Source organism: Primulina tabacum, chromosome 1, assembly GCF_025594145.1.
Source record: "Primulina tabacum isolate GXHZ01 chromosome 1, ASM2559414v2, whole genome shotgun sequence".
In the NCBI taxonomy this organism is placed as follows: Eukaryota; Viridiplantae; Streptophyta; class Magnoliopsida; order Lamiales; family Gesneriaceae; genus Primulina; species Primulina tabacum.
The window spans coordinates 56387941-56415237 of NC_134550.1; the positions used below are offsets into that span (position 1 = coordinate 56387941).

At 36.2% G+C, this 27297-nt stretch overlaps 3 protein-coding genes across 6 annotated transcripts; 1 reads left to right on the top strand and 2 right to left on the bottom strand.

Annotated features, from left to right (window-relative positions):
* Positions 1-525: 525 nt before the first annotated feature.
* LOC142552571 (65-kDa microtubule-associated protein 9-like) lies at positions 526-4956 on the bottom strand. Of its 4 annotated transcripts, none has more exons than XM_075662255.1 (13): positions 4797-4956; positions 4160-4239; positions 3840-4046; positions 3481-3723; positions 2958-3167; positions 2732-2887; positions 2443-2602; positions 2203-2354; positions 2021-2108; positions 1668-1741; positions 1463-1537; positions 1089-1359; positions 526-957 (listed from the first exon to the last, which is right to left on the bottom strand). In XM_075662255.1, the coding sequence occupies exons 2-13, from the start codon at positions 4196-4198 to the stop codon at positions 539-541; spliced, it is 2094 nt and encodes a 697-aa protein (XP_075518370.1). In that variant the 5' UTR covers positions 4199-4239; positions 4797-4956; the 3' UTR covers positions 526-538. The 4 variants fall into 4 exon arrangements, with proteins under 4 accessions (XP_075518370.1, XP_075518376.1, XP_075518385.1 ...); XM_075662261.1 differs by having other exon boundaries at positions 4777-4950; XM_075662270.1 differs by lacking the exon at positions 4797-4956 and adding an exon at positions 4756-4777.
* Positions 4957-6755: 1799 nt separating this feature from the next.
* Positions 6756-9172, bottom strand: LOC142552590 (uncharacterized). Its single transcript, XM_075662293.1, has one exon. The coding sequence runs from the start codon at positions 8997-8999 to the stop codon at positions 7041-7043; it is 1959 nt and encodes a 652-aa protein (XP_075518408.1). The 5' UTR covers positions 9000-9172; the 3' UTR covers positions 6756-7040.
* A 2714-nt stretch (positions 9173-11886) lies between these two features.
* Positions 11887-22067, top strand: LOC142552597 (brefeldin A-inhibited guanine nucleotide-exchange protein 2). The gene is made up of 11 exons (XM_075662304.1): positions 11887-13354; positions 15682-15999; positions 16162-16504; positions 16605-17027; positions 17120-17409; positions 17787-18060; positions 18810-19309; positions 19449-19770; positions 19874-20234; positions 20392-21071; positions 21249-22067. Exons 1-11 carry the CDS (start codon positions 12156-12158, stop codon positions 21858-21860), a joined length of 5322 nt encoding a protein of 1773 aa, XP_075518419.1. The 5' UTR covers positions 11887-12155; the 3' UTR covers positions 21861-22067.
* The last annotated feature ends 5230 nt before the right edge of the window (positions 22068-27297 follow it).

A 27297-nucleotide genomic window follows, 5' to 3' on the forward strand; every position in this document is an offset into this window, starting at 1 on the left:
TGCAACCATTTCTCAATTTAAGCAGTTTGTTGCATTTTGGCTTTCTGAAGAAGCTGCAGTTATTTAACATGAAGCTTCTATTCATGGCTAAGTTATCACCAACAGATTTCATTTTTTATATAACTAGAGGGTGATTCTATGCTGCTACCTTGTCCTCAGAATCTGCTAGAGATAAGTATGCAACAACTCTCTGCTTTTTGGCCGACTTCTGATGTTTGGGTTGAAATCTGTGGAATTCAAAATTGTTTTTACCTTGAGTTTTCAAAGAATGAGCCCTCTCAGACTCATGCTATTAGAAATGGGAGAGAGAGAGAGAACCAAAAAAAAAGAAGCCAAACTGACAAATCAGGTAATGTGATTCTTAATTTCTCATCACAAGACAGTACAAGAATAGGATAGAAAACGTGTCCAGAAGGTTGTCCTATACACATGAATAGGGGAAAAGCCAAAAATAAAAAAGCCTTGTGGAATTCAATGGAGAAGGTGAAAATTCAAACCCTATCAAACTATGAATAAACATCGCTGATAATAAAATGCTTCAAACATGGGTCAGCATGATAGATTTAGGAACGATAAAGCCAGATCGTCTCTCTTCGTAAGAATACTCAACTTCTTCTGTATCACGAATGCACGGTGTGAAAGGGGTCGTGGCAGTTTGCATTGTGATAGACACGGTTGGAGGAGTAGCTGGCATTGGAATTTGCATTTTTGTTGGAGTTCTATTCTCATTAAAAGAAAATACATTCTTCGTTGGGGTAGCCAAGGGAGTTGTAGAGAAGCTGCTTGTGACCCCACTTTCTGCGTTCTGATCCTGAAAGTTGAAAGGAATGATATTGGAAGATAAGGAAGCTATTGGAGAGAGGGGCTTCCTCATAGGCGACATTTGACAGTGCCGTGAGTTTGTTGCAGCATTGCTAGAATGGTGTTTGCCATGGCCACTGGTCATGTGTTTATTGCCTGTATCAACAAGTCACAGCAGATTATAAACAAATTGAAACCTGATAGATTTGGAGAAGTCCTTTTGCCTCCAATTCCAAGCGTAGAAATTGTAAGTTCAAGTAAATATAATTGAGCTTTTAAACATCTACCAGAAGAGTGAACCACGAAACCACTATGGTGATGGCTGCGAGAACCCTGCTGCTGCTTCACAGGGTTGTTCTTCAAAAGGGAAAGAGAAGAGAGAGCGGATTTCTCTGTGAAAATACTCTGTAGCATTGCCCCTCCTACAGAAAACTTCTTATTAGCCACACCTCCAGTTGAAGGTCTAAAATTCTTGTTACCACTTCTTGATGGACTTTGTTTTGACCCAAATAGTGCTTCTTGCTCAACCATCAACTGTCCCTGAAGTTTCTTCTGATCCTAATTTAAAAATAAGCATGGAAGTTATTACTTTTGCATTCACATGAAGTGTCCCCCATCACAAAAATCTTAGCCTAAATGTTTAACTCAATAGGAAGCATACCCTCTGCCTTTGACGATCTAGTTCTTTCAACTGGTTTAATTCACGATACTGCTCAATCATGGACAAAAGACCGACCTAGAAATAAGAGGACACAATATATTGTGTGCAACTGATTAAAATATCGATGCAACCATGTTAAAAGCGAATATAGATCAAGTTTGACAGGTGGTAAATTCTTTTGGAAGAATCTAAGAACTGTGCTTACTCCATCATATAGGAACTCAGTTTCTTTATCCTTCTCCCAGGCATTCACTTTTGTTTTCAATGTCTCCACCATCACTAAATACAAGAAAATAAAGAATACATAAGGAATCCTTTGAACATAATGTTCAACACTTTAAATACTAAAAGCACTTGATACTACAAATAATTTATCTAACTTGTCTACGTTGAGTTGCCCTTCTGTTCTGAATTCTCCAGGTACACCTCTATGTTTCAAAACAAGCAACATGGATCTAATGGTTTAAGCCTCATAATGAAAAACTAGATCTAATCTTATAATAGAAATATGAAATGTAAAATGCGTTGATATTAACTAATGGAAAGTTCTGCGTGTACCTGGGATTTTACCGACTAGTGAACGCGCCTTTTCAGCCCTCTTTAGCATAAGATGTGTGCCTCTTCCAGCATTATAACGACTGCCGTCCTACATTAGAAATAGGCTTGCAATTAGAAAACTAGAAGGATGTAGATAATGAGCTAAGGTTCATTCATAGAAATAAATATTATAGCCAACCCACCCTGTTATACTCCTCCAACCAGCATTCCTCTTCACAAGCAGCCAGCCATTTATTAACCTTTTCGAGAATCTCTTTTCTGCTAAATGCTTCCTCTTTAACCTTGGAAATCTGAACCTCCATCTGTTCAAGTAGATAAGATGGATTGATTTCCCCTGCAAGATGGTAGTCAAAGTTGGCCTGTTTCTTGGAACAATATTCAACCATTTTCATTTTCAATGTATGAAGGGGCAGGAGCCATACCGGACTCAATAGCTTCCACTGAAAGGTCTGCCGTGTATCTTTCTTCAACAATCATGTGCGATCCACGGCATATTTCCTCTAAAACTAACTTCTTTTTCAAAAGGACCTCCTTCATTTTACTGAATTTCAGTTCTTCCAATCTTGCAACTTCTGCCTCGGCCTGAGCATAGAAAAGCATTATGTGTGACTGTGTGTAAAGGGTGAATTGCCATGGATCGAGCACCCTTATCATGTGAAAGGCATATAGAGAAACAAGTTAGGTCGTGAATATTAAAATGTGATGAAATACATTATTGAGGAATTCCAATGACAAAATGTCCGGTTCTGTTATTTCGTTCTCTGAAGCTGCAATAGTACGTGTGACATTATGGAATTTATGTTGCTCCTCAACTGGTGTATCCATCAGATTCCAAAGCTCTATCATGGTCACTGCAAGATCTTGCAACTGAAAATGAACGAATAAGAAAATGAGGATAAGATGATACGAAGAAAGGTAATTGGAAAATACTACATACCTTTTGCATGCGCTGCAGTTTGACATCCTTAAGCCTGCATATTGTGGTATGCAAGCTCTCAATTGTGTCTCCACTAATACTTCTCGTGACCCATGAGCCATCCAAAGTTGGATGAATATTACAAATTGTTAATTTGAAGTCCATTCCAAGAACCAAACAGAGGTGGTTTAGGACGTTTAACTTTTCTGCTACCTGCTTGTGGCGCTCACTCTGTACGTAAATTCAATCAATTAGATTATATATGTATGAATATATGTGCGTATATTGTTGAGAGAAAACTTTCAATGGCAAAAAATTTGCTAAACCCTCAGGTTTCCTTTTGTTGCTTTATTAACGCAAAGGTTATCACTTGGTAGATCTTCATGTTTCTCCAGACTAATTCCAAAGTATTCAATACTGTGTTGGAAAGAACTTAGTTCTGATATATTCATAGTCCCCACCTTTTATTTAGATAGATTACAGCTATTGATGTCAATATGAGTGAGATCAACAAAATGGACAAGTCAAGTAGGAGAAAGAAGACCTTCTCTTTCTGCAGCAGAAGCAACTTATTTTGTAAATCTTCTAATCTTTTAAGTGACAAATCACTGTCATCAATGACCAATGTATCCAATATCTCCTCCGTAGATCCCGAAAACTCCTTGAGGATGCAATTTATTTGCTTCTTCACCTCGGCAAATTGACCCTTCCTCTCGGTTTTTTTCTTCTTCATATCTTCTAGTTGAGGCATTATGGCCAGAAGTTCTTTCTTCAAAGTCCCAGAAATCTGTTTAACACCAATAGTATAGCATAACATAATTAAGCACGCTATATTAAGAGCTAGAGACACTGAGGAGCAGGCATTTCTCTAGGTTTTTTCCTCTTCATTTTTACTGTTTTCACCTTCTTTATGTGGATTGGCAGGTCGCCCAGTGCACCACAGATGTCTGCGAGTTGTGCTTCACAGTCAGCAAGTGATTGCCTCAGCTGAACTTGGCAGCGCCTTGCCTGATCCACTTTTCTTCGATATGCATCCAGACACTCTTGCTCAAGTTCAAAAAGCATTTTATCTCTTTCATCGTCAGGTTCTCCAATCTCATCCCATATTGTCTGATTCCAGAACAACTATTTATCAGTGTGAGGATCTTATGAAGGGGGCAACAAAGTTTTGTGAATGCAAATTAGTTCAAACTGACAGAAGAAGGCTGATGAATGGAAATGACCTGAAGCTCGGATAGAAGAGAACCACAACTTGTTTCCATCTGTGAAGGCTGATTGATGGTGCCTATTCGTGCGAAGCCAACTGCGCAAGACATACCACAGCACAAAGAAAACCAAGTTACATGGACATGAAAACCTTAATCCACATAATATGCCATCTCAGTTACAAAGGTTACTCGATACTTCTAAATGTAGACAGAAAAATAGCTTCCTTACTTCTTCAAAATAAGGATTAACCGTGGCTTGAAGGTCTACCAACTTTTGAACCAACATGGATGTTTTACATGCTCTCGCATACAACTTGCATATCAAAAGGTAGGAGATGATGAATATTTTAAATGAAACTTATATTATTGGAAATGTAAAGCATGGCAACAAGGAATTACATTGAATCAGACATCGCCTCGTCAAACATAACATTCAAGTTGGAAGATCTACATGGACAATTGGGGGTCTGATATTTTTAATGAACAGAGAAAAAAAAATTGTCGATTTGCTTACTTGTCGGCAAAACATTCAACCATCCCCCAAAAAATTAAAAAGTATCACTAATAATACTCAATTTTCAACCCGATATACACAAAAAGAAAAAACAGACCAGAGCGTCTACAAACCGGACCTTCGGTTCATGAAACTCACCGGAGAATGAAATCGCAGGGTGTTTGCCCCTTAGAAATCAGGAATTTAAAGAACCATAAAAAAGTGTAAGTTGCGTAACGCGCATGCAATGATTTTCCAATGGTACATACAGCAGGAGGGAAATGATTTCGAAGTAGCAAGAACGCTCCTTTATACTTTGTGAAAGACAAAGGACCCGCGGAGGTTTTTTGAATTTCAAAAAAGATTTCTATTCTATCCTCTCCGATTTCAGAATAATCCACGTGTATTACCAAAATATATTATTTAATTCAATTTTTTACGTTTATTTGTATTTATTAATATAAATCTATCAGAAAATGTAAAATTATTTTTTAATGAATTAAATATAAATAAATTAAGATTTATATAAATTTATTTTTTCAATGAATTTCTTCATCTATCTGAAAAAATAAACAAGCATACATGATTGATATTAGTGTATTTCAAATTCTCCATAATTATCATTATATTTTATATTTACATGAGGGCAAAAACCTATGTGAAACGGTCTTCACGATTCGTATTTTGTGAGACGGATCTCTTATTTGGATCTTTCATAAAAAAGTATTAACATATCATTGTTAATTTAAATCTATTATGTTTACTAAATGCATCACGTAGTATTTGAGCATGTGAAATATATATCTCCCATCCTTGTAGCACATAGTGAGACTTCAAATTAGCATCACATGCTCCCAAAACATTAGTACATTATTATTTTTTCTATTCTCGTAACGATTTTGATCTCGAGATGGAACTCTGAGTTCGGGAAAATTTTAGTCTAAAGCATCCACTACATTCTATAATTTACCATTGATTAGTATAAATAATACAATATAAGACATAACATATACAACAATTTTGAATTTTTACATTGAACCAATTCCATTTCTCAAGATATTTTATTTGATTGTTAACTGATGTAAAACTTTTCTATTTTCAAGATTGCCAACGAAATTATATGAAATTGTCTGCTAACAATTTATCCGGAACATCCTAATATGTCTATAATAATACTATGTTTTATGTCATGACCAATAACGTGCAAGAAAGACGCCACCATTTCTTATAACGTCGATTTTTTGTAACAGCTAAATCACTTTCGAAATGCACGTAATACATTACGCAACTTATTAAATCCTCCAAATTTTACACATAACTGGGTTATACGAGTAGGTTTACTTGAACATTTAACCCGAATTGGCATTTGGTAAGCTTTTGGGTAAAGTTGCATACAAGTTATGAAATGAGCTTGCCATCTAGAAATATTATTGTTTTTACATATAAAATTTTAATAAAATATAGCCTTAATTTGCAAGATGGGATTACCCTCTCTACGCTAAAATATCAGCAGTTGGTATGCACGTGACATGTGTAAATTAATTAATTGATTTTATCGCTGAGAGAAATTCACATATTCAAAATTTGAAAGGGAATAACCTATTTGATTAGAACAAATCTAATTTGAAATCATTACCTAAAAATCTAAGAAGTTCTCCCCAATGCCACTTGCCATGGTAAATGTCACAATAGTATAGACCTTCAACGAAGTTCTAACAGATGCTCTATTTGATTGTTTCCGTTAGAATTTGATGGGATGTGGTTGGTGACCATGACATTTTTCCCTAAACAATTTTTTATTTAAAAAAAGCTCATAAACAGCTATGAGATTCGAATGTAAATGTAAGATACAATGTAAATGTAAGATATACTAGACCGTCTCACAAAAAACTACTCCCAAATCTTTAGGCATATCCACAGAACCACAGGAATAACATTGTGTAGTGAAATCTAAAAGGCAGAATGCCAAATCGCGACATGGTAAGCTGCATTGAATAAACATCGTCTTGAATGTTAATTCCAGTCGTAACACGAAGCTTACACTGGGGGCGTTGACGTATATTTCACGATACAATGGCAACCAACAAACAGATGCAAACGTAGCGGCATCAGCAGATGACAAACCATGAAACAATATAAATAATATCAAATCAGAATCTCCAAGTTCTAAATTCAGAAGTTACAAGAAGCTCCACATAGTCGTGTAATATACGCAGAGATACAAAATGGCTCAGACTTTACAAATAACACACGGTATAAAAGACTGTTACTGCGATTGTGAGAGCCATTTAAAGCTCTGTGTACACAAATGTACAACACACCATCAACAGCGAACTAATACAAATGGCCAGAAAAAAAAAACTGAGAGTTAAGTTAGAATGGATTCACCAAGAAGAATTATCTCTACACAATCTCCTCGTGTCGGAATCCAGAATCGCTACAATCAGCTCTCGGATCCAATCCACAAGGAGAGTCGAACCACTTTGGAGTTTCATGGTAGAAGCCATCCACCTGTAAGCTGGTAAGACCAACATCTGGATCCATCTCATCGTGATGACCCGGTGGCTTTACAAGCTTCGGATTGCCGCAGCCAAGAATTCCCTTTTCGTCAAATTTCAACCATTTTTCTTCTTTACAAGTCTCACCGAGCAGATCCTTCTCACTCCGGCAGTCGGCCCTCATCTGATCCCAAGAAGCAACCTCCCCGAGAGTTCTCCCGAAGCTGTCCTCATCATCTTCAATAACATCTGCGTCCTTACGATCCCCATAGATCCTCGTATGATGGTCATCACCCCAATCGGGTAAATCATGCTCCACCACCAACACATCATCCATATGCTGCTTCTCAGACAATAATCCAACGGATTTTGATCCTTCATCGGGAATATTTCTTAACTTATTAGCGATGTCAAAGAGCTCACACGACACAGAACCCAACATTTGTGGTGGGATTTTCCCAATCTTACTCTCAAGCAATCCCAACTCATTCCTTAATTCTTGAACTTGCTGAAAAACAGTATGCTGCATATCTCCAGAATCCTTTCCTAAGAACCCAAAAACATCATTTTCCCCTTCATCCACCATCCCATATACAGTCTCGTGGTCCATCAGAAAACCTCCTTTATAAACAACCATTCGGTGCATAATCCTTGCATTCCCATCCAATGGCCCTGGCTCATGTCCTGAGTGCACCGCAAACAGCTTAAACACAGCTGTCCCTTCTTCCTCATAGACAAAAGTTTTGTCCTTCTCATTATAATTCGAAATGGGAACTATCGCCCTTATACGAAACCCGCAACCGCACCTCTTCGAAGTATATGGCTCCCTCTTCAACATCCTAGATTTTTTCGAGGACGCTGGCTCACCTGCCCTGTGGCATGCATAATCCTTAACCTCAGCCATAAATGGCTTATACCTGATATACTTCTGCCGTATACACAGCACCACCTTATGCTTTGCAGCCAATTGCTGCAACTTAACAGGCACTTCTTTAGCAGGCACATCAAAAGACTCGGTATATTCAAACCTACGCCTTTTAGACCTCGGAGCGCACCCTGAAGACTCGTCCGAGCACACAGGACACGCAGCAATACAGGTCCTAATATAACTCTCAGGAATACCATAAAATTTGGCACCAACGGTCCATACCTGCTTAATTTTCTCAATTGTTTCTCTCAACCCTAGGTGTTTAAGATCCCCGTCACCATGAAATGACATGACTATGTCCTGCCACTGGTCCACATGTGAAACAAATTGACTGGAATTGTTCTTGAAACAAAGGAAATAAATGTCATTACTAGTACTTGCAGCAGCGGATTCCGATACATGGACGGTGAGCTTATCCTGGATACGCTTCCACGCAGTCAAATACGCAGTATCCTCGTTGCGGTCCTTCCACACAGAACGCCAGCTCGAGAGCACCGGCGACGGCGTGGCGGCCCGGATCTCCTCCGGCGTTGCTAATCGGCCTTCCATCAAGCATTGAACCATTAGGGCATGCGATTCCTTATTAAAGGTATAAAATTGAGTCGAAATATGCGGCTCCGGGCTGATAAGCAGCAGTGGACGATGTATTCGCCTCTCGTGATTGTCGATTAGGGATGAATTCGGTATACTAGGGCTCTGAGACGGAACGGCTCCATCAGAGAGGGGGAGTGGAATTTCGACGTCGGACGAGGTGTGGCTGACGTCATCGTCGTCTTCGTCTCGGAAGAGTTCCATCTCGGCGAGAGAGAAGGGGTCTTCATCGATGGAGGGCTGAGATTGAGTTCGGTGAGGATGCATGAACTGTTCATGGTTGGGCAACGGCGGTCCCAGGTGATGGAATAGATCCTTCTCAATTTTGCTTGGATTCATTTGCATCGACGAAATTCACGGCGGGCCGACGGCGAAATTAGCTGTAGAATTTAGCATCAGAGAAGGTTTTGAATTTTCTCTCTCTAAGTGCGCTTTCTCTCTCTTCGAATATATATGCCGAAAACGAAGTCGTTTTGGGTGCGCTGACAAGAACAGAACACCAGCGAAACTCACAATGCTCTCTCCTGACCTGCATGTCAAACACCGTATCTATTATAACTTTGTGATTTATATAATTAATTAATCCATAATATATTTTTCTTAATGAAAATAAAATAATTTTTTCCCTATAAATTCTTGAATAGTAGATCATAGGGAACAAGACAATTGTCACTAATGGATTGTCCATAAACACGTGACGTAATTCTTTAGTTGATGTAAAATGGGACAAAAATTTGTGTGAAACTGTCTCGCGGGTCGAATTTTGTGAGACAGGATATCTTATTTAGGTCATCCATGAAAAAATATTACTTTTTATGCTAAGAGTATTACTTTTTATTTTGAAAATCGGTAGGATTAACCTGTCTCACAGATAAAGATTCGTGAGACCGTCTCACAAGAGACCTACTCGTAAAATAACATGATTATAGATGTATTATTTTTTAAAATACACGGATTTACAATTTTTTTATAGAAGATATCTATCAATACGCATGAATCATACATTTTCTTTAAGATTGGTAGAATGATAGAACTGGCAATTTTTAAAAAATTTCTGACATAATTTTTTTTATTTTCGATCTAACAAAACTTTTTATTTCCGACCATATTTTTTTATACTATTGTTTTTTAATCAAATTTTATAATATCGTTGAACTGAGAGATATTATAATCACTATTCAATAACTCTTACAACACCCCAATACTACAAACATATTTTTCTCGAAAAAAATATTTTAATTATGAGATAATTAATTCAATAATAATTCACAATGAAACACGTGATTGTAAAGTATGACTGTATGAGAAGGCCAACTCCGAACATGATAATTGTAGCAATTCGAGGCATATAAAAATTTTGGAGATCGTAATTATCAACATCCTTGATCCTCAAATATACACTGTAAACGTAGAAAACAACAAATTGGTTTGACCTAACTTTGGCTAGTTGTTTGATAATTACCAACATCCTTAATCATTATTAAGCGCTTCATAATTAAATTATAAATGCAGGTTAAACAAAGAGTAAAAAGTATTTTGACGCGTGAATTATTGATAAAATGATAATTTGATATATAAACTATTGTAAATAGTTTATTTATTATGTTATTTAACTACGAAGGCACTTTTACATCTCCTCTAAATTGTTGGTAAGTTTAATAATATTACTATATTCAAATTTTATTTTTCAATATTGTTTTATTGATGATAAACTAAAATCATATTATTATGATTAATAAGTATCATTCATATAAAAAAAATTTGATTGAGGTATACAGAGATCAATTATTCTCATCTTGACTAGACACATCAATATCACTGAACAGAGCACATTGAGCATGTTTGTTAATGAGATCCAGTTATATTTCGGTTGATATATATATATATATATATATATATATATATATATGTATGATATTGTGTCGTAGATGTGTTTGATTACCTTGATTCGGTTCGAATTAGGTAATTGCTGGTTTTGAAGCATTTGTACATGACATTATTGCATTTCTATGTCATATGCGTGGTTTCTTGATGTCTCGTAGTATAGTTTCTGACCCACGAGAGGTTGTTGTCATGTCTTTTGTGTGTAGACATGACATGTCGTTGATGTAGTTCGACCTCATGCTCGACATGAAACATCAAGAAACGCCATAGCTACTTGAGAGTGAGATCGATTGTATTTAGGTATCGTGTAATGTTTTCATATCCCAGATACTGCATGTATATATTTGGAGGATTATATCATGTTATTATCGAGTCTTGTCGGCTCTATGATATTTTTGTTTTGTATATGCCATGATTGTGCTTTTCCGATACTTGTTTATGTTGTTGTGTTTATTTAGAACATATATTGTTTATTTTGAATATTTGATTTTCTGGTATCATATTTACGGGAAGGATGTTCCGAAAATTTTAAATTTTTAATTATCTTTTTCGTCCGTCTACTGATTAATCATGATTACATGTTAATAAATCATGATTAAGATAACATACTCTCACAATTTATCGAGAAATTAACATCACGAATATCAAAAGTAGTATAAATCAAACCTCTAAGAAAAATGTTTAGGTTCATCCGAAAGCAATTGATTTCTATTATAGTTTTATTATTAACGATTAAACAATATATGAAATATTAAATAAATATTTTACTTATTGACGTATTGTCACACAAAATATAATGAATTTTAAACGTCTTTATTGTTGAGTGTATTTGAATTTCATTTTCATCAATATAAAACGCTATATAAACATACAAGAGATTATATGACCTTATTTATCTAACTCTGTAAAAATATATGTGAAATCTCTTCGTATAAATGCAACATCTGATTCATTTCATCCAAACTATTGTATATCAATTATGAATTTTATCATATTATATAGCAACGCTAAATCACACGCGCAACGTATATAAATATCGCATCCTCATAAGTAGGCATGGGTAATTAAACTTGGAAGCTTTCGTAAGTAATATGATGGCGGTGAACTAGGCACAAAAACCAGTAAGTCGACTGGCCGGATATTAACGGCGGCAACGGAGGAGGAATCGGTAAATTACCTTAAAAACCCTTCGATAAAAATATCGGGTCTTCCGTCTTCATCTGAAATAAAACCATTTTGTTTTAAATATAAATTAAATAGGTCATTAATAAGTGATTGCGAGACTCCACCTGCGTTGAGTGCCAGACCAGAGGATTTAATAATAGTTTTTCTCACGGTCAAACCAAAGGGCATCCCCGTCATTTCAACCTCGTCAAATTTAGACCGGTGCATCAAATCAATCCTCCTCCTTTCTTACCTTGATCCGAATTACCATTCCTCCCGCAGCTCCTCCCGTTTATGTTGCCTAGATTCGCCGCCGCCGCCGCGCAGTAACCATCGCTCCTCCATAGCCACCAAAAGCCGCCACCTTAATCGAAGGACTCGAGCGACCTTACTTCCACCTTACATTCCCAGTCCCAGATCCAACCCCGCCACCACCATCTCCAGACTTCGGGAATGGCTTCTTCGGAAGCCGATTCCCGCTTAAACCAAGTCCTCTTCCCCGCACTCGAAAATATCATCAAGAATGCTTCTTGGCGGAAGCATTCCAAGCTCGCAGCCGAGTGTAAATCGGTTATCGAACGCCTCACCTCACCAAATCCCAACCCTCCCACACCACCTACCTCTCCCTCCGCCTCATCGGATGCCGACTCGCCATCTCATCCTGGCGTCCTCCTAGAACTATCCCTACCTGATTCCGATCTCATTCTCAGCCCCATAATCAATGCGCTCTCATCTAGTTACCTTAAAGTTTCCGAACCAGCTCTCGATGCAGTTCAGAAGTTGATCGCACATGGGTATTTACGTGGCGAGGCGGACCCAAGTGGTGGCCCCGACTCCAAATTACTGTCCAAATTGATCGACTCTGTGTGCAAATGCCACGATTTGGGGGATGAAAATGCGGAATTACTGGTGATCAAGGCGCTTCTGTCTGCTGTGACTTCGGTCTCCCTAAGGATTCACGGAGATTGCTTGCTGCAGGTGGTGAGGACGTGTTATGATATTTACTTGAGTAGCAAGAATGTGGTGAATCAAACTACTGCCAAGGCATCACTGGTTCAAATGCTGGTTATTGTATTTCGGAGAATGGAGGCAGATTCATCTACCGTGCCATTGCAGCCAATTGTAGTAGCAGAGCTCATGGAACCAATTGAGAAGGCAGACGTGGATGGTTCTATGACAGTGTTTGTTCAGGGTTTTATTACTAAGATAATGCAGGATATTGACGGGGTATTTAGTCCTAGTACACCTAGTGCAGGCATGGGATCAGCGGTTGGGGCACATGATGGGGCATTTGAAACCAAGACATCGACTGTTGAGGGCACAAATCCGGCTGATTTGTTGGACTCAACAGATAAGGATATGCTGGACGCAAAGTATTGGGAGATCAGCATGTATAAGACAGCCTTAGAGGGAAGGAAAGGAGAGTTGACGGATGGTGAAGGGGAAAGGGATGATGATTTGGAGGTTCAGATTGGTAACAAGTTGAGGCGGGATGCATTTTTGGTTTTCCGGGCTTTATGTAAGCTCTCGATGAAGACTCCTCCTAAAGATGCCGTGGCTGATCCTCAAGCAATGAAGGGGAAGATTGTGGCTTTGGAGTTGCTCAAGATTTTATTGGAAAATGCTGGTGCAATTTTTAGGACCAGTGAAAGGTATTGGAAGTGTGGGCTTGTGGCATTATTTAATTTGTTTTTATGGGAGCAATTGAGTAACTTTTGCTAGTCAATCGATGAATTCTGAAACCTGTATCTTGTATGCTACGTTCAATTGGTTATATATATGCCTGAATGATGAATTTATAGATTTGTGGCATGGAAATAATGCAATAGATGTGTAGACTGGTGGTAATTTTGGCCCCATTGTTATTTGGGGTGCTGATAGTTCCTGGAGATGCCTTAACTGAGAAAGAGTGTCATGTTTGCAAGATTGATAATTATATTACAATGATTTATAGCTCATTAGAATAAACACGCCACATGCATTTATTGTCTCAGAATGTGGGTAAATCCTAAGTGAATCTTACCCCTTGATTTTCACTTGATACAATGTCTTAAGAGTGGATCCCTTGTGTAATTTGACGTGATATTGATTATATGGTGCTTTGACTTTAGGAAGCAATTTGAGGTAGGACTCTCTACATCATGGAACTAGATATAAAAATAGTATGGAAAACCTTTAAAAATGCAATAATGTATTTTGCAAATTTTTCTTGCTTGCATGAAATAGGTATACCATATAAATTTGTGATTGCACTACCCAGTTGTTAATATTGCTATGGTTGTTTAGCACCTATGATAAAACTGTTCATCATATAGCTTATTGTTCAGAATTATATTCTATGCAACAAATATAATTGTGCACTAGTCTATTGGATTAGAAACACGTGCTTACACTCCAAACTCCTGTAAAATGCATATCAAATTAATGCTGGAATGTATATTTTGAATTTATTCGTAAATGTTTATGTACTACATGAACATAATATCCATATAACCATTTAATAATTATGCGGCCAAAACATGGTTAATTAATTGGACTTGTTGAGATATCTTGATGCGGATGGATCATAGTTTTCAAAGGTGAGCGCCAGGCGAGGACCCTGCTTTAGGCTCAGTGATTCACTAAAGCGAGTCCAGGCGAGTGCCTGGACTAGTCTTGGAAGTTTACTCAGCGCCCTTGCATGAATTTTTTTTAATTAATTGTTTAATCAAATAGCCAAAACCCAAACCTTAGCAACCCAACGCCTCAACACCGGAATCAGAAGAAGGGAGCTCTGAACAGAAGAACGAGGTAAGCGCATCTACATCCAAAACAACCAGAAAAAGACCGATTTCACATCTTTTGGATGGAGAGGAAGAAGAAATTAATGTTGGTCAAGAAAATGATGAAGTCCAAGAAGAACACAAGTGAGGTCTCTGATGATTTGATGGAAGAACATGAACTTGATTTGGATGATTGAAGAATTTTAATCATGTTATTAATTGCTATTAAATTATTAATTATTTTTTGTTTTGTATGACATTGTGACTTAATTATTTCATATTTTAATATATTTATTCTGAGATAAACATATTTTTTTCAAAAATTTAAAAATGTGCGCTTTGCTTCGGTAAGACGTGCGCCTAGCCTTGCGTCTCAGGCTCCATGGCCTCGGTGCGTCTTGAGCTCTTGACAACTATGGGATGAATGTTTTATACCTGCTCAGAACTTATGATTAACAGTTCTCTTGACGTGGAGACATAGATACCTTTAATTCAACTGAAGTTCTCAGCATCAATTATATTTTTGTTTTTTTGTTAACAACTGCATAAATGTTGTAAACAGAAGAACAGTAGAATGCCAGTTGATTTCGCTTGCAATTTTTTCTTGTCTATGTGGAAAATTTAGTGAAGTTTGTTATTTTTTAATCTCAATCTGTCCTTTTATCATCTAAATTACCCATGTGAACTGGATACAGTAGAATTGCACTTCATCCATTGTTCTTTGCAATTAGCTAGTCACTGGCTTGATTGCTTGAATCATTCATGCATGAGGAGAGGATACAATATAGTATCATTGTTCTCATTATAAATACGCATGTTTGTACATTAAATTAGTGTACATTAAATTAGTTTCTACCAAAAAATTTCCAGTTGCTGCAATATTTCTAACTGAGCTTTGCTGAACCATTGAAATTAATCTAAAAGGCTTGTTCGAGAGCTACAACATTTAGAGTAATTTAATTTGATTAATATTGTTCTCTTCTGTTGGATTTCTGTGCAAATCATTTCGTTTCCAATGGTTTGTTTTTTTCTATATTTTGTGCAATTCAATCGATACTATCATCAATTTGGTAGTACTCTTTGATTGTTAATATAATGATATTAGATCACTCTTCTTTTGCATCGCTTAGATCTGTTTCCTGATTTAATTAGCTGCTTTTCTTTAGTAACATACTTGCATTATTAATCATGCCACTCTGTTTTTTCTTATCGAACAGATTTTTAGATGCTATAAAGCAGTACTTGTGTCTGTCGCTGTTGAAGAACAGTGCTTCAACCCTTATGATCGTTTTCCAGCTCTCTTGCTCAATATTTGTAAGTCTTGTCTCTCGATTTAGAGCTGGTCTGAAGGCAGAAATTGGAGTCTTTTTCCCCATGATCGTCCTTAGAGTATTGGAAAATGTCGCGCAACCGAATTTTCAGCAAAAAATGACTGTGCTTCGGTTTCTAGAGAAGTTGTGTGCTGATTCACAGATCTTGATAGACATATTCCTTAACTATGATTGTGATGTTAATGCTTCAAATATATTCGAGAGGTTTGTTTTTTGTTAACTGTACGTTATTTCTTATGAATGTCTTTGCATTAATGCTTTTGAGTTTGTTATTGTACTTATTTACTGTTAGGTTGAAGTGTCTGGGCAGTTATCTATAGAACCTAAACTCTCTATATCTTTCTCCGTTTTGCTGTCATATGCCAGAATGGTCAATGGACTTCTTAAAACTGCTCAGGGCGTTCCACCTGGTGTTGCAACTACCCTTCAGCCTCCTCAAGATGTTACTATGAAACTAGAAGCTATGAAATGCTTGATCGCTATTTTGAAATGCATGGGTGACTGGATGAACAAACAACTGCGCATTCCAGATTCTCGTTCTGCGAGGAAATTCGAAACTGCCGACAACAGTTCTGATCCTGGCATCTCGTTGGCGAATGGTAGTATAGATGAGCCAAATGAAGCGCCAGATAGTCATTCTGAAGCCTCCAATGAAGTTTCTGATGTTTCAACAATAGAGCAGCGTCGTGCGTATAAACTTGAACTTCAGGTGCACTTTACATTATTCTTGTTTGATTAATTTGGTGGATAGTTCTATCTTTTGACACTACGGAGATCGCTGATGGATTCTAATCTGACATGTATGACAGGAAGGCATCTCTCTTTTTAACCGTAAACCCAAAAAAGGTATTGAATTTCTTATAAATGCCAATAAGGTGGGAAATTCGCCAGAGGAGATAGCAGCTTTTCTCAAGAATGCATCTGGTTTAGATAAAACTCTGATTGGTGATTATTTGGGTGAAAGAGAAGATTTATCTCTCAAAGTGATGCATGCATATGTGGATTCCTTTGATTTCCAAGGCATGGAGTTTGATGAAGCCATCAGGGTCTTCTTACAAGGCTTCAGATTGCCTGGTGAGGCACAGAAGATAGATCGTATTATGGAAAAGTTTGCTGAAAGGTACTGTAAATGCAATCCTAAGGCCTTTACCAGTGCTGACACGGCTTATGTGCTTGCATACTCTGTTATACTGCTGAATACTGATGCTCATAATCCTATGGTCAAGAACAAGGTATTTTTGTATGCCTAAACACGGGTAAATTTTTTACGGTTACGGAGATTTAATATATTCTTCATCTTCTTCATTTTTTATCATTTATCCAGATGTCTGCTGAGGATTTTATTCGAAATAATCGTGGGATTGATGATGGAAAAGATCTACCAGATGAGTACTTGAGATCATTATTTGAACGAATATCAAAGAGTGAGATTAAAATGAAAGATGATAATTTGTCCATCCAACAGAAGCAATCTTTGAACCTGAACAGAGTGCTAGGCTTAGACAGTATACTGAATATAGTGATCCGTAAGCGGGGTGAGGACAATATGGAAACTGGCGACAACCTCATGCGACACATGCAGGAACAATTTAAAGAAAAAGCTCGCAAATCCGAGTAAGATCAACTATGAAATATTTTTAACAGTCTAAAGACTTGACCTGCTTCTTGGCAAAGCATATTTGTGCTTTAGTTTGAGACTTTTTTTCCTTTTTTTCTCCTAATCTGTTATGTTCTTTCATTATGTTGGGAAGTGTAGTATGTGAAATGGTCTCATGTATATATTTACCACAAAAGCATACTTGAAAACAATATGAAGAAGATATTGTTAAGGGACCTTACAATTTGATGAATGGCTGCACTTGCTTTCTCGTTCATGATTGGGCTAACGTACAGTTTTTTTCTTTCTTGTTTGTAGGGACAATGATTGTTATCATGCTTTAGTATATTGTCTAGATTTATTTTAATGTTGAACTTGCATTGGCAACTTGTAGGTCAGTATATTATCCTGCAACAGATGTGTTGATCCTCAGATTCATGATTGAGGCATGTTGGGCTCCCGCTTTGGCTGCCTTCAGTGTTCCTCTAGACCAAACAGATGATGAGGTTGTGATAGAACTATGCTTGGAAGGTTTTCGCAGTGCAATCTATGTTACTGCAGCGATGTCCATGAAAACTCACAGAGATGCTTTTGTGACATCATTAGCCAAGTTTACGTCCCTCCATTCACCTGCAGACATAAAACAAAAAAACATTGATGCTATCAAGGTAAGAATATGTTATTCTTATGTGCTTATCATATATTGGTTTCTGGAATTAATTATGTCCGAAGTCAAGAGGCTATAGTTATCGAATCCTTTTCCAATCTCTGTTCTTTTCAAAGAGTAGTTAAAGTAATATATGCTGTTCAGCTTACTGCCTGCTCAAGATAACAACTAACTCTATTGTCCTGGTTTTATAAGTCTCCCTCATCTTCCCAAGGCACCCAACAATATCTTTTCACCAACCATTCTTGTTTCCTGTTTGGTTTCTTCTCTTCTATGTTCATTTATGGATCCCTGTAGGTTTTTTCCAGCTTTAATGGGTCTGATAAACAATGAAATTACTACCTTGTCTGCTTTTGGCTGATTATTCCCTATTGGTGTCTGTCCCATTTGATAGACCTATGTTCCCATCCCCTCCTTCCTAATCAGGCACATACGTTCGTACACAAAGAAAAATTACACGATTTCCAAATGGGCCCTGCCTCCTATGACTGCCTCTATTGCATTGACTACCTATCTTCATGGTGCTCTACTCTGATTTTCATTTGGGAGTATTTTGTGATTGTTTCTGCGACCATTTTCACCTCCCACTTCTCTATTTTGCCAGCTCTAAGTACAAAGGTTATTTTTCTGTTTTGAGTCTTCACGGTATCACTTTTGTATATGCAGTTAATCTGAGTTTTAAAAACACATCACCAATGCCGTGGAGACATTTGAAACAACTCTTATCTTTCAATTAACTTTGTTTGACAGGCTATAGTTACAATAGCAGAGGAAGATGGTAATTACTTACAGGATGCCTGGGAACATATTTTAACATGTGTTTCACGGTTTGAACATTTGCATCTCATGGGTGAAGGTGCTCCACCAGATGCCACTTTCTTCGCCCTTCCTCAGAACGACTTTGACAAATCTAAACAAACCAAATCTAATATTCTTCCTGCTCTGAGAAAGAAGGGTCCTGGGAAGATTCAGAATGCAGCTTCATCTGTGAGAAGGGGTTCATATGATAGTGCTGGTGTTGGTGGTAATGCTGCTGCTGGAATTACTTCGGAACAGATGAATAACTTGGTCTCTAACTTAAACATGTTGAAACAAGTGGGTGAAGTAAACCGCATATTTACACGGAGCCAGAAACTAAACAGTGAGGCAATAGTTGACTTTGTCAAGGCTCTGTGCAAAGTGTCTATGGATGAACTGCGATCTACATCTGATCCGCGGGTTTTCAGCCTTACAAAGATCGTTGAAATTGCGTATGTTGCTGTTACCTTTTTTTCCTTTTATTGTTCTGAATTTGTTTCTGACATAATTATATGATAAATTTCAATTTTTTCTCCCGTTTTTGTCTTGTTGGCAATGCAAGTCATTGGAAATTTGTTTGTCTTTGAACAGGCATTATAACATGAACCGAATTAGGCTTGTTTGGTCAAAAATTTGGCTAGTACTCTCTGAGTTTTTTGTGACCATTGGCTGTTCGGAAAACCTTTCAATTGCAATATTTGCAATGGACTCGTTACGCCAATTATCAATGAAATTCTTGGAGAGAGAAGAGTTGGCTAATTATAACTACCAAAATGAGTTTATGAAGCCTTTTGTAATTGTGATGCGCAAAAGTAGTGCTGTTGAAATCAGAGAATTGATTATCAGATGTGTTTCTCAAATGGTGTTGTCTCGTGTGAATAATGTCAAGTCAGGATGGAAGAGTATGTTCATGGTAATTAAATTTTTAATTGCTAATTTTTTTTGTTAATGCACTCGGATTTGAATGTTTTTTCCTGGCTCAATTTAGCTTCTTCTAATAATCTTCACTTTTGCAGGTCTTCACAACTGCCGCTTATGATGACCATAAGAACATTGTCCTTCTAGCCTTTGAAATAATTGAGAAAATAGTGCGAGACTATTTTCCTTATATAACTGAAACTGAGACCACCACTTTTACGGATTGTGTAAATTGCCTCATTGCATTCACCAATAATAGATTCAACAAAGACATTAGTCTTAATGCTATTGGTTTCCTCCGTTTCTGCGCTGCAAAACTTGCTGAAGGAGACATCGGCAAGGGAACTTCTGGAAAGTTCTCTCCATCTTCACCTCAGAAAGTAAAAGATAAAAAATTTGAACATGGAGAATCCATAGAGAAAGTGGATCATCTCTATTTTTGGTTTCCTTTGTTGGCAGGTAAACAAACTATTGGTTTTGTTGTTGATTATGTAATAAATGATCAAGAACTCAACCATCATCTGTTCCAACAGTTTCTCTTCTTCTGGTTATTCAAAATGAAATGAAAGTTTAGTTAAAATAATCTGGCTCATTCTTCTTCTCACTGTCTCACCAGGTTTATCTGAACTGAGCTTTGATCCAAGGCCTGAAATCAGGAAGAGTGCCTTGCAAGTACTTTTTGACACTTTACGCAATTATGGTCAACATTTTTCTCTACAATTGTGGGAAAAGGTTTTTGAATCTGTCCTATTTAGAATCTTCGATGATGCTCGACGTGCAATTGATCCATCTGGTGAAAACGCTTTAGGGCACCTGCCCAATGGTGACATGGAGGAACTTGATCAAGATGCATGGCTTTATGAGACGTGCACATTGGCTCTACAACTGGTTGTGGATCTTTTTGTTAATTTCTATGACACAGTCAACCCCCTTCTGAAAAAAGTGCTAATGTTATTGGTTAGCTTTATCAAACGGCCTCATCAAAGCCTTGCTGGTATTGGTATTGCTGCTTTTGTTCGCTTGATGAGCAATGCTGGTGAACTGTTTTCTGAAGACAAGTGGTTCGAGGTAGTTTCATCTCTCAAAGAAGCTGCTGAGGAAACACTTCCCGATTTTTCTTTTGCACTAGAAGAAGGTAAAATATGGGGCAATAAAGAAGAGTTGCATAGAAACAGCCATGATGAATATTCTGGGACAATTACCTCCAACAATGATTCAGATAACTTGAGATATCGCTTGCAAGCTGCTATATCAAATGTCAGATGTAGGGCTGCCATTCAACTTTTATTAATACAGGTGGGTAACATTACAATTAATTATACTTTTTTCCCACCAAAAATATGGCCATCTGTTAAACTAGCCTCTTGATAACCGAAGGTCCTGCTAAAGTTTAGCATTTTTCATTTGAAGTCGTACATAATGATTAATATATTTTATAATTTCTGATTATAGCTTTTCCGTTTATCATGGCAGGCGTTCTTGGAGATTTACAACCTGTATAGATCTCAACTATCAGTTAAAAACACCGTTGTACTCTTCGATGCAGTCCACGCTGTGGCAGTTCATGCTCACAAGATAAATAGTGATGAAGTTCTGCGTTCAAAGCTACTAGAACTTGGATCCCTGACACAAATGCAGGATCCGCCCCTGCTTCGCCTGGAGAATGAATCTTATCAAATATGTCTCACATTTTTGCAGAATCTTGTACTCGACCATCCTCCTAGTTATGAAGAGTTGGAGGTGGAATCATATCTTGTCAACCTCTGTCAGGAGGTCTTGAAGTTCTACATTGATGTTGCATGCTCGGTACAGATTCCCGATTCGGCTCTCAACCAACACACCCACTGGATGATACCTCTAGGTTCTGGAAGACGGAGAGAATTGGCTGCGCGAGCACCTCTAATTGTCGCTACTCTACAGGCTATATGTAGCTTAGGAGATTCTTCTTTCGAGAAGAACTTGTCTCGCTTCTTCCCCTTGCTTTCGAGCTTGATTAGTTGCGAGCATGGTTCAAATGAGGTGCAGTCAGCCCTAAGCGAAATGCTTAATTCATCGGTTGGGCCAGTTCTACTTCGGTCGTTTTGAGCCTCAGAAGACAGGTACAAGTTTTCTTGGAGATGTACGATACTTTTATCAGATATTTTTTTCTTGTAATTTTTTCTTTTACTTTATTATGATTGTTTTGGAAAATATAGGATTTACATTGTATGAAAAGTTGGGTATTGATTTTCTATATCCCAGTGCTTTTTACTGTAGATGACCTTTTAATAGTTAAGCTTTAGGTTCTTATTTTGATTGAGGATTACGTTAATTGAGCCATTTCATACGTTGATTATTCACGAAACTGATGCATCATTGATAATAGATATATAATTAATTGAATTTTATTTGTTAATTTTTATAGACATAATACTTTTTGTTAATTGCATTTTATCTTTAATTTTTATAACATAAATTTCAAATGATACACTTTTCTTGATTATTCTATTTCAAGTATTTACTGATGATGAAATTGATTTATCTCCATGTTGGGTGCAATAATTGTCTTTGTTTAGTAGATCGATCGAACCGTAGTGCTTGAGCTGTTGTGCGATTTAAAAGATTTGACTTGTACTATTACCATCAGCTATAGTTTTTGGTAAAGCGGCAAGCGCTCGGTCCAACAATTGGTATCAGAGCCAAGGTCATGGGTTCGATTTCAATTGATTGCAAGGAGTGCAATTATTGGGTGGGAGATTGTTGGGTGCAATAATTGTCCTTGCTTGGTAGAGCGATCGAACCGTGGTGCTTGAGCTGCTGTGCGGTTTAAAAGATTTGAGTTGCCTCATTACCACCAGCTATAAATTTTGGTAAAGCGACAAGCGTTCGGTCCTACACTCCAAAATCTCAAATGCAATAATATATGTTGGAAAATTCTGGGTGTATACTCTATGTTACATTCAGATTTATATTTTACATGATAAATTCAAAAGTATCATTGAATCCAATTACCTCTATTTTATTTTCAATTCTCTATTACCCTTGAAAATGAAAAATATCATCATGAATGTAACCTTGAGCATGTATACATCTAACATGATTCATATATGTTGCACGATAAGAATTTAAAATTTTCAATTATTTATCATAATTTCTATCATGTATACATAAATTATGAATATAATATTTTTAGTTCTCATGTTAAAGAGTAATATTTTCATATTTTAATCCCAAGCTTTAGTATGGGTTTGCAAATTATCAGTTAATTATTTTCACAAAATACTTAATAAGATTGGGGGGTGTACAAAATTTTGATTTATCAATTTTTAATAAAGTTTGGAATAAAGTACAACTTTAATTAAATTTTGAAATTAAAAATATTTTTTTATTTTATATTATATTATATTATAATTTTTTACAAAATTTCTAATGATAAACTGTATAATTTTGATAACTCAAAGATATATTACGAACAATATTCATTTGATCATAAACTAAATTTGAAAATTAAGTTTTTAACACTTTTTTTGTTGTGAAAATTATTTGCACAGAAGTATTTAACTATTTTGATAAATAAAATTTTGTTTAAAATATAAACACATTTTTTCAAGTTATTATAAAAATAGAAGAATATATGGAATAAAATATTAAAATATAAGATTGAAATATCGGTTGGTTCGAAAAATTTAAAATAAGAAAAAAAATTAAAATAAAGTAACGAATTGGTAAAAAAAACAAAAACAAAAACAAAAAGTAAGGATTAATATAGTGAGTTATATTTGTAATTTTTGCATATTATTGTCAATATTTACAACAAAAATTAAATTAGAGATGAAGTGTATTCAACAAAAATTAGAGTAACATCCAAACTGTTGTTCGTAATTCTATCCTAAAATTATCTCAAGTTTCCCGACTTTTAACAAATTCTTGCAACTATTCCTTCTCCCATCAGTTACTCCAACCGATCAAGGAAACTTTTCCTGAACCTCAATTTCTGCGGTGATTTCGGAACCTGGAAGAGAAGAAAAACCAAGAAACTTGTGTCTTCTGATTTAACTTCTTTAACCTCATCTTTTGCAGCCACGGAGATGTCGTCCCAACTGCAACAAGTTTTCAAATTCATGAACACGAATGGAGACGGAAAGACTCTACAAAAAAAAAAAGGGGGATTAGCGACGGTTAGGACCGTCGCTAAAACCGTGAGGCCGTCGGTTTGGTGGTGCGTCGCCTTCATATAGCGACGTTTTTTCAATAACCGTTACAAAAAGTGATGGTTTTTTAGCGACGGTTAAGACAGCTTGGATACGCCGTCGCTACAATTAGCGACGGTTAAACAAAGACCGTCGTTCAGTTGAGCGACGGTTATAAAATAACCGTCGCACACTTTAGCGACGGTTATACAAACACCGTCGCTATATTTAGCGACGTTTATTTACAAAACCGTCGCTTTATTCATCGACGGTAAAAGACCGTTACTTAATGAAGCGACGGTTTAGATAAACCTATTGAAAAACAATGATTTACAAAATTAATAATCTACTATGCAAATTCATAAATAAACTACTATACAAAAATCTGTTGAAAAATATATTTAAAATGTGAGTATTGAATATTTGAATGTTGAATATTTGAATGTTGAAAATAAGAGTTGTAAATATTGAAAATTAGTGTGTGATGATGTAGGTAATGATGTATTTTATTTTTGGATTATTTGTAAAGATTTCCTATAAATAGATCTCTCATTTGTGAAGAAAATCACAATTGAGTAGAGAGAAAAATATTATAAAGTGTGTAGTTTGGTAAATTTTGAGAGTTTGAGATTTTTACTTTTTACCATAAATTTTTACTTTTTCACAACACGTTATCAGCACGAAGCTCTAAAAGTCCTACATACTTTTCCAAGCTCCAAACAGAAGAAAAAGGTAACAAAAATAATTATATTTATTTTACTGTTATTTATTTATTGTGTATTTATTTAATATACAATATAATGTTATTATTAGAAATAATAAAATAAATTTTTCATAAACTTGTTATAAATCCTGGGAGGATGTTAAGACGACATCCCACACTCCCGGTAAGGGATACGACAAGTATAAAAGCCTATAAGGTTTTTAAACAAAATAAATTATGACACTCATTATAATATTATGATATGATATACATAATTATTTAAACATGTCTAATATTATATATATCATATTATTACCATAAAATTATACAAATACATACCTTTATTTTTTTTGTACCCCAACGGTCATAAATGGTAAACAACGGCTATTTTTTGCCCTATAAATATGATCTCACAAACACATTCCATCACTCCAACTTTCTCTTCTTCTCTAAAAATTATTCATCATCAAATTTTTCGAAGAAAAAAGAAGATGGCTTTCTCAAGGTTATTTTTAATTATTTTGGTTATCATACTCACGAGTCTTTTATTTATCGGAGAATATCCTCCTCGTGTGTTTTTTTTATTTTTATAAATACTTGTACTTGTTGTTTATCCGTTACTTTGTATTGCAATAATTATTAACTAATAAAATGCATCGTAATTTTTTAGTACCACCATGTCAAATTTAACAAAGCTCGAATTTGTTGCGCTCGACATCACGGGAAAGAATTATATGCCATGGACTCTAGATGTAGAAATGCATCTTGAGTCATTGGGTCTAAGCGAGACCATTAAAGAAAATGGCATATGCACGTCACAAGAAAAGGCAAGAGCCATGATATTTTTGCGTCGACATCTCGACGATGGATTGAAATGTGAATATCTGACTGAAAAAAATCCCATGGCTTTGTGGAAGGGATTAAAAGAAAGATTCGAACATATAAGAGAAGTTATACTTCCGACCGCCCGGGATGAATGGAATACATTGAGATTCCAAGACTTTAAAAAAGTCAGTGATTACAATTCGACGATGTATAGAATAATCTCGCAATTAAAATTTTGTGGACATGAGGTCACAGAATCTGAGATGCTTGAAAAAATATTTTCCACGTTTCATGCATCAAATATTACTCTACAGCAACAATATAGAGTACGTGGATTCGCGAGATATTCTGAACTCATCGCCTATCTTCTTGTGGCGGAAAAAAACAACGAGCTATTAATGAGAAATCATCAGTCCCGACCCACTGGATCAACAGCATTTCCAGAAGTAAATGCTGTAAGTAAAAATGAATTTAAACCTGGAAACCAAAATCAAATTCAAAGACAAGGTTTTGGTCGAGGTCGAGGTCGAGGTCGTGGACGTGGACGTGGAATTGGCCGTGGTCGTGGTCAAGGCCGTGGTTTTGAAAATAATCGAGATAGTTATTTTTATAACTCATCTCAAAAGAACGTCCCAAACCATCCACAGAAAAGACATCATGAGAATACAAGTGTTAATGAGAAGCACTCAAAAAGATATGAAAGTTCTTGTTACAGATGTGGTACTCCAGGACATTGGTCGAGCCCCTGAGCACCTTTGTAAACTTTATAAAGAATCATTAAAGGGGAAAGAAAAGGAGACCAACTTCACTGAACGCAGTGACCGTTTGAGTGATTCAACTCATTTTGATGCTGGTGATTTTATGAATGATTTCTCTGGAAATGATCAATATGTTGGTGGGATAGAAATGAACAATATTGATGCTGCAGATTTTCTCAACGATTTCTCTGAAAATGAACAATATAATGGTAGAATATAAATGTACAATAATCTATTTTTCATGTATTCATAGAATAATATTTTATTGTATAATTATGATTTGTGTTATATTTAAATATATATTGCAAGTAATTTCTTTCATTGCATATTTTTTTGAAGTTCAAATATGGAAAATGCTATGAGCAAAGCTGAAGTTTGCATACCCGATAGTGGTACAACGCACACTATCCTCCGAGATAAAAGATATTTCTTGGAACTAAAACCAACAAAAACAACGGTGAATACAATATCAGGTCCTGTAGACTTGATTAAAGGATGTGGTAAAGCACAATTTTTGTTACCTAATGGTACAAAATTTTTGATCAATGATGCTTTATATTCACCACAATCGAAAAGAAATTTGTTGAGTTTTAATGATATATATTCCCATGGGTATGATACTCAAACAATGAATGAAGGGAATGAGAAATATATGTGTCTTATCACATATAAATCAGGAAAGAAATATGTGATTGAAAAACTACCAATGCTCCCTACTGGATTGCATTATACACATATAAGTCCCATTGAATCAAACATGGTAGTTGATAATTCTTCGATATTAACCAATTGGCATGATCGATTGGGACATCCTGATTCAACAATGATGCGAAGAATTATAGAAAATACACATGGTCATCCACTGAAAGACCAGAAGATCTTTCAGAATAATAAGTTTCAATGTAAAGCATGTTCTCTTGGAAAACTTATTATAAGACCATCACCAGTCAAAATCCAAACTGAATCACCAATGTTTCTTGAACGTATTCAGGGTGATATTTGTGGACCAATCCATCCACCATGTGGACCATTCAGATACTTTATGGTATTGATTGATGCCTCCAGCA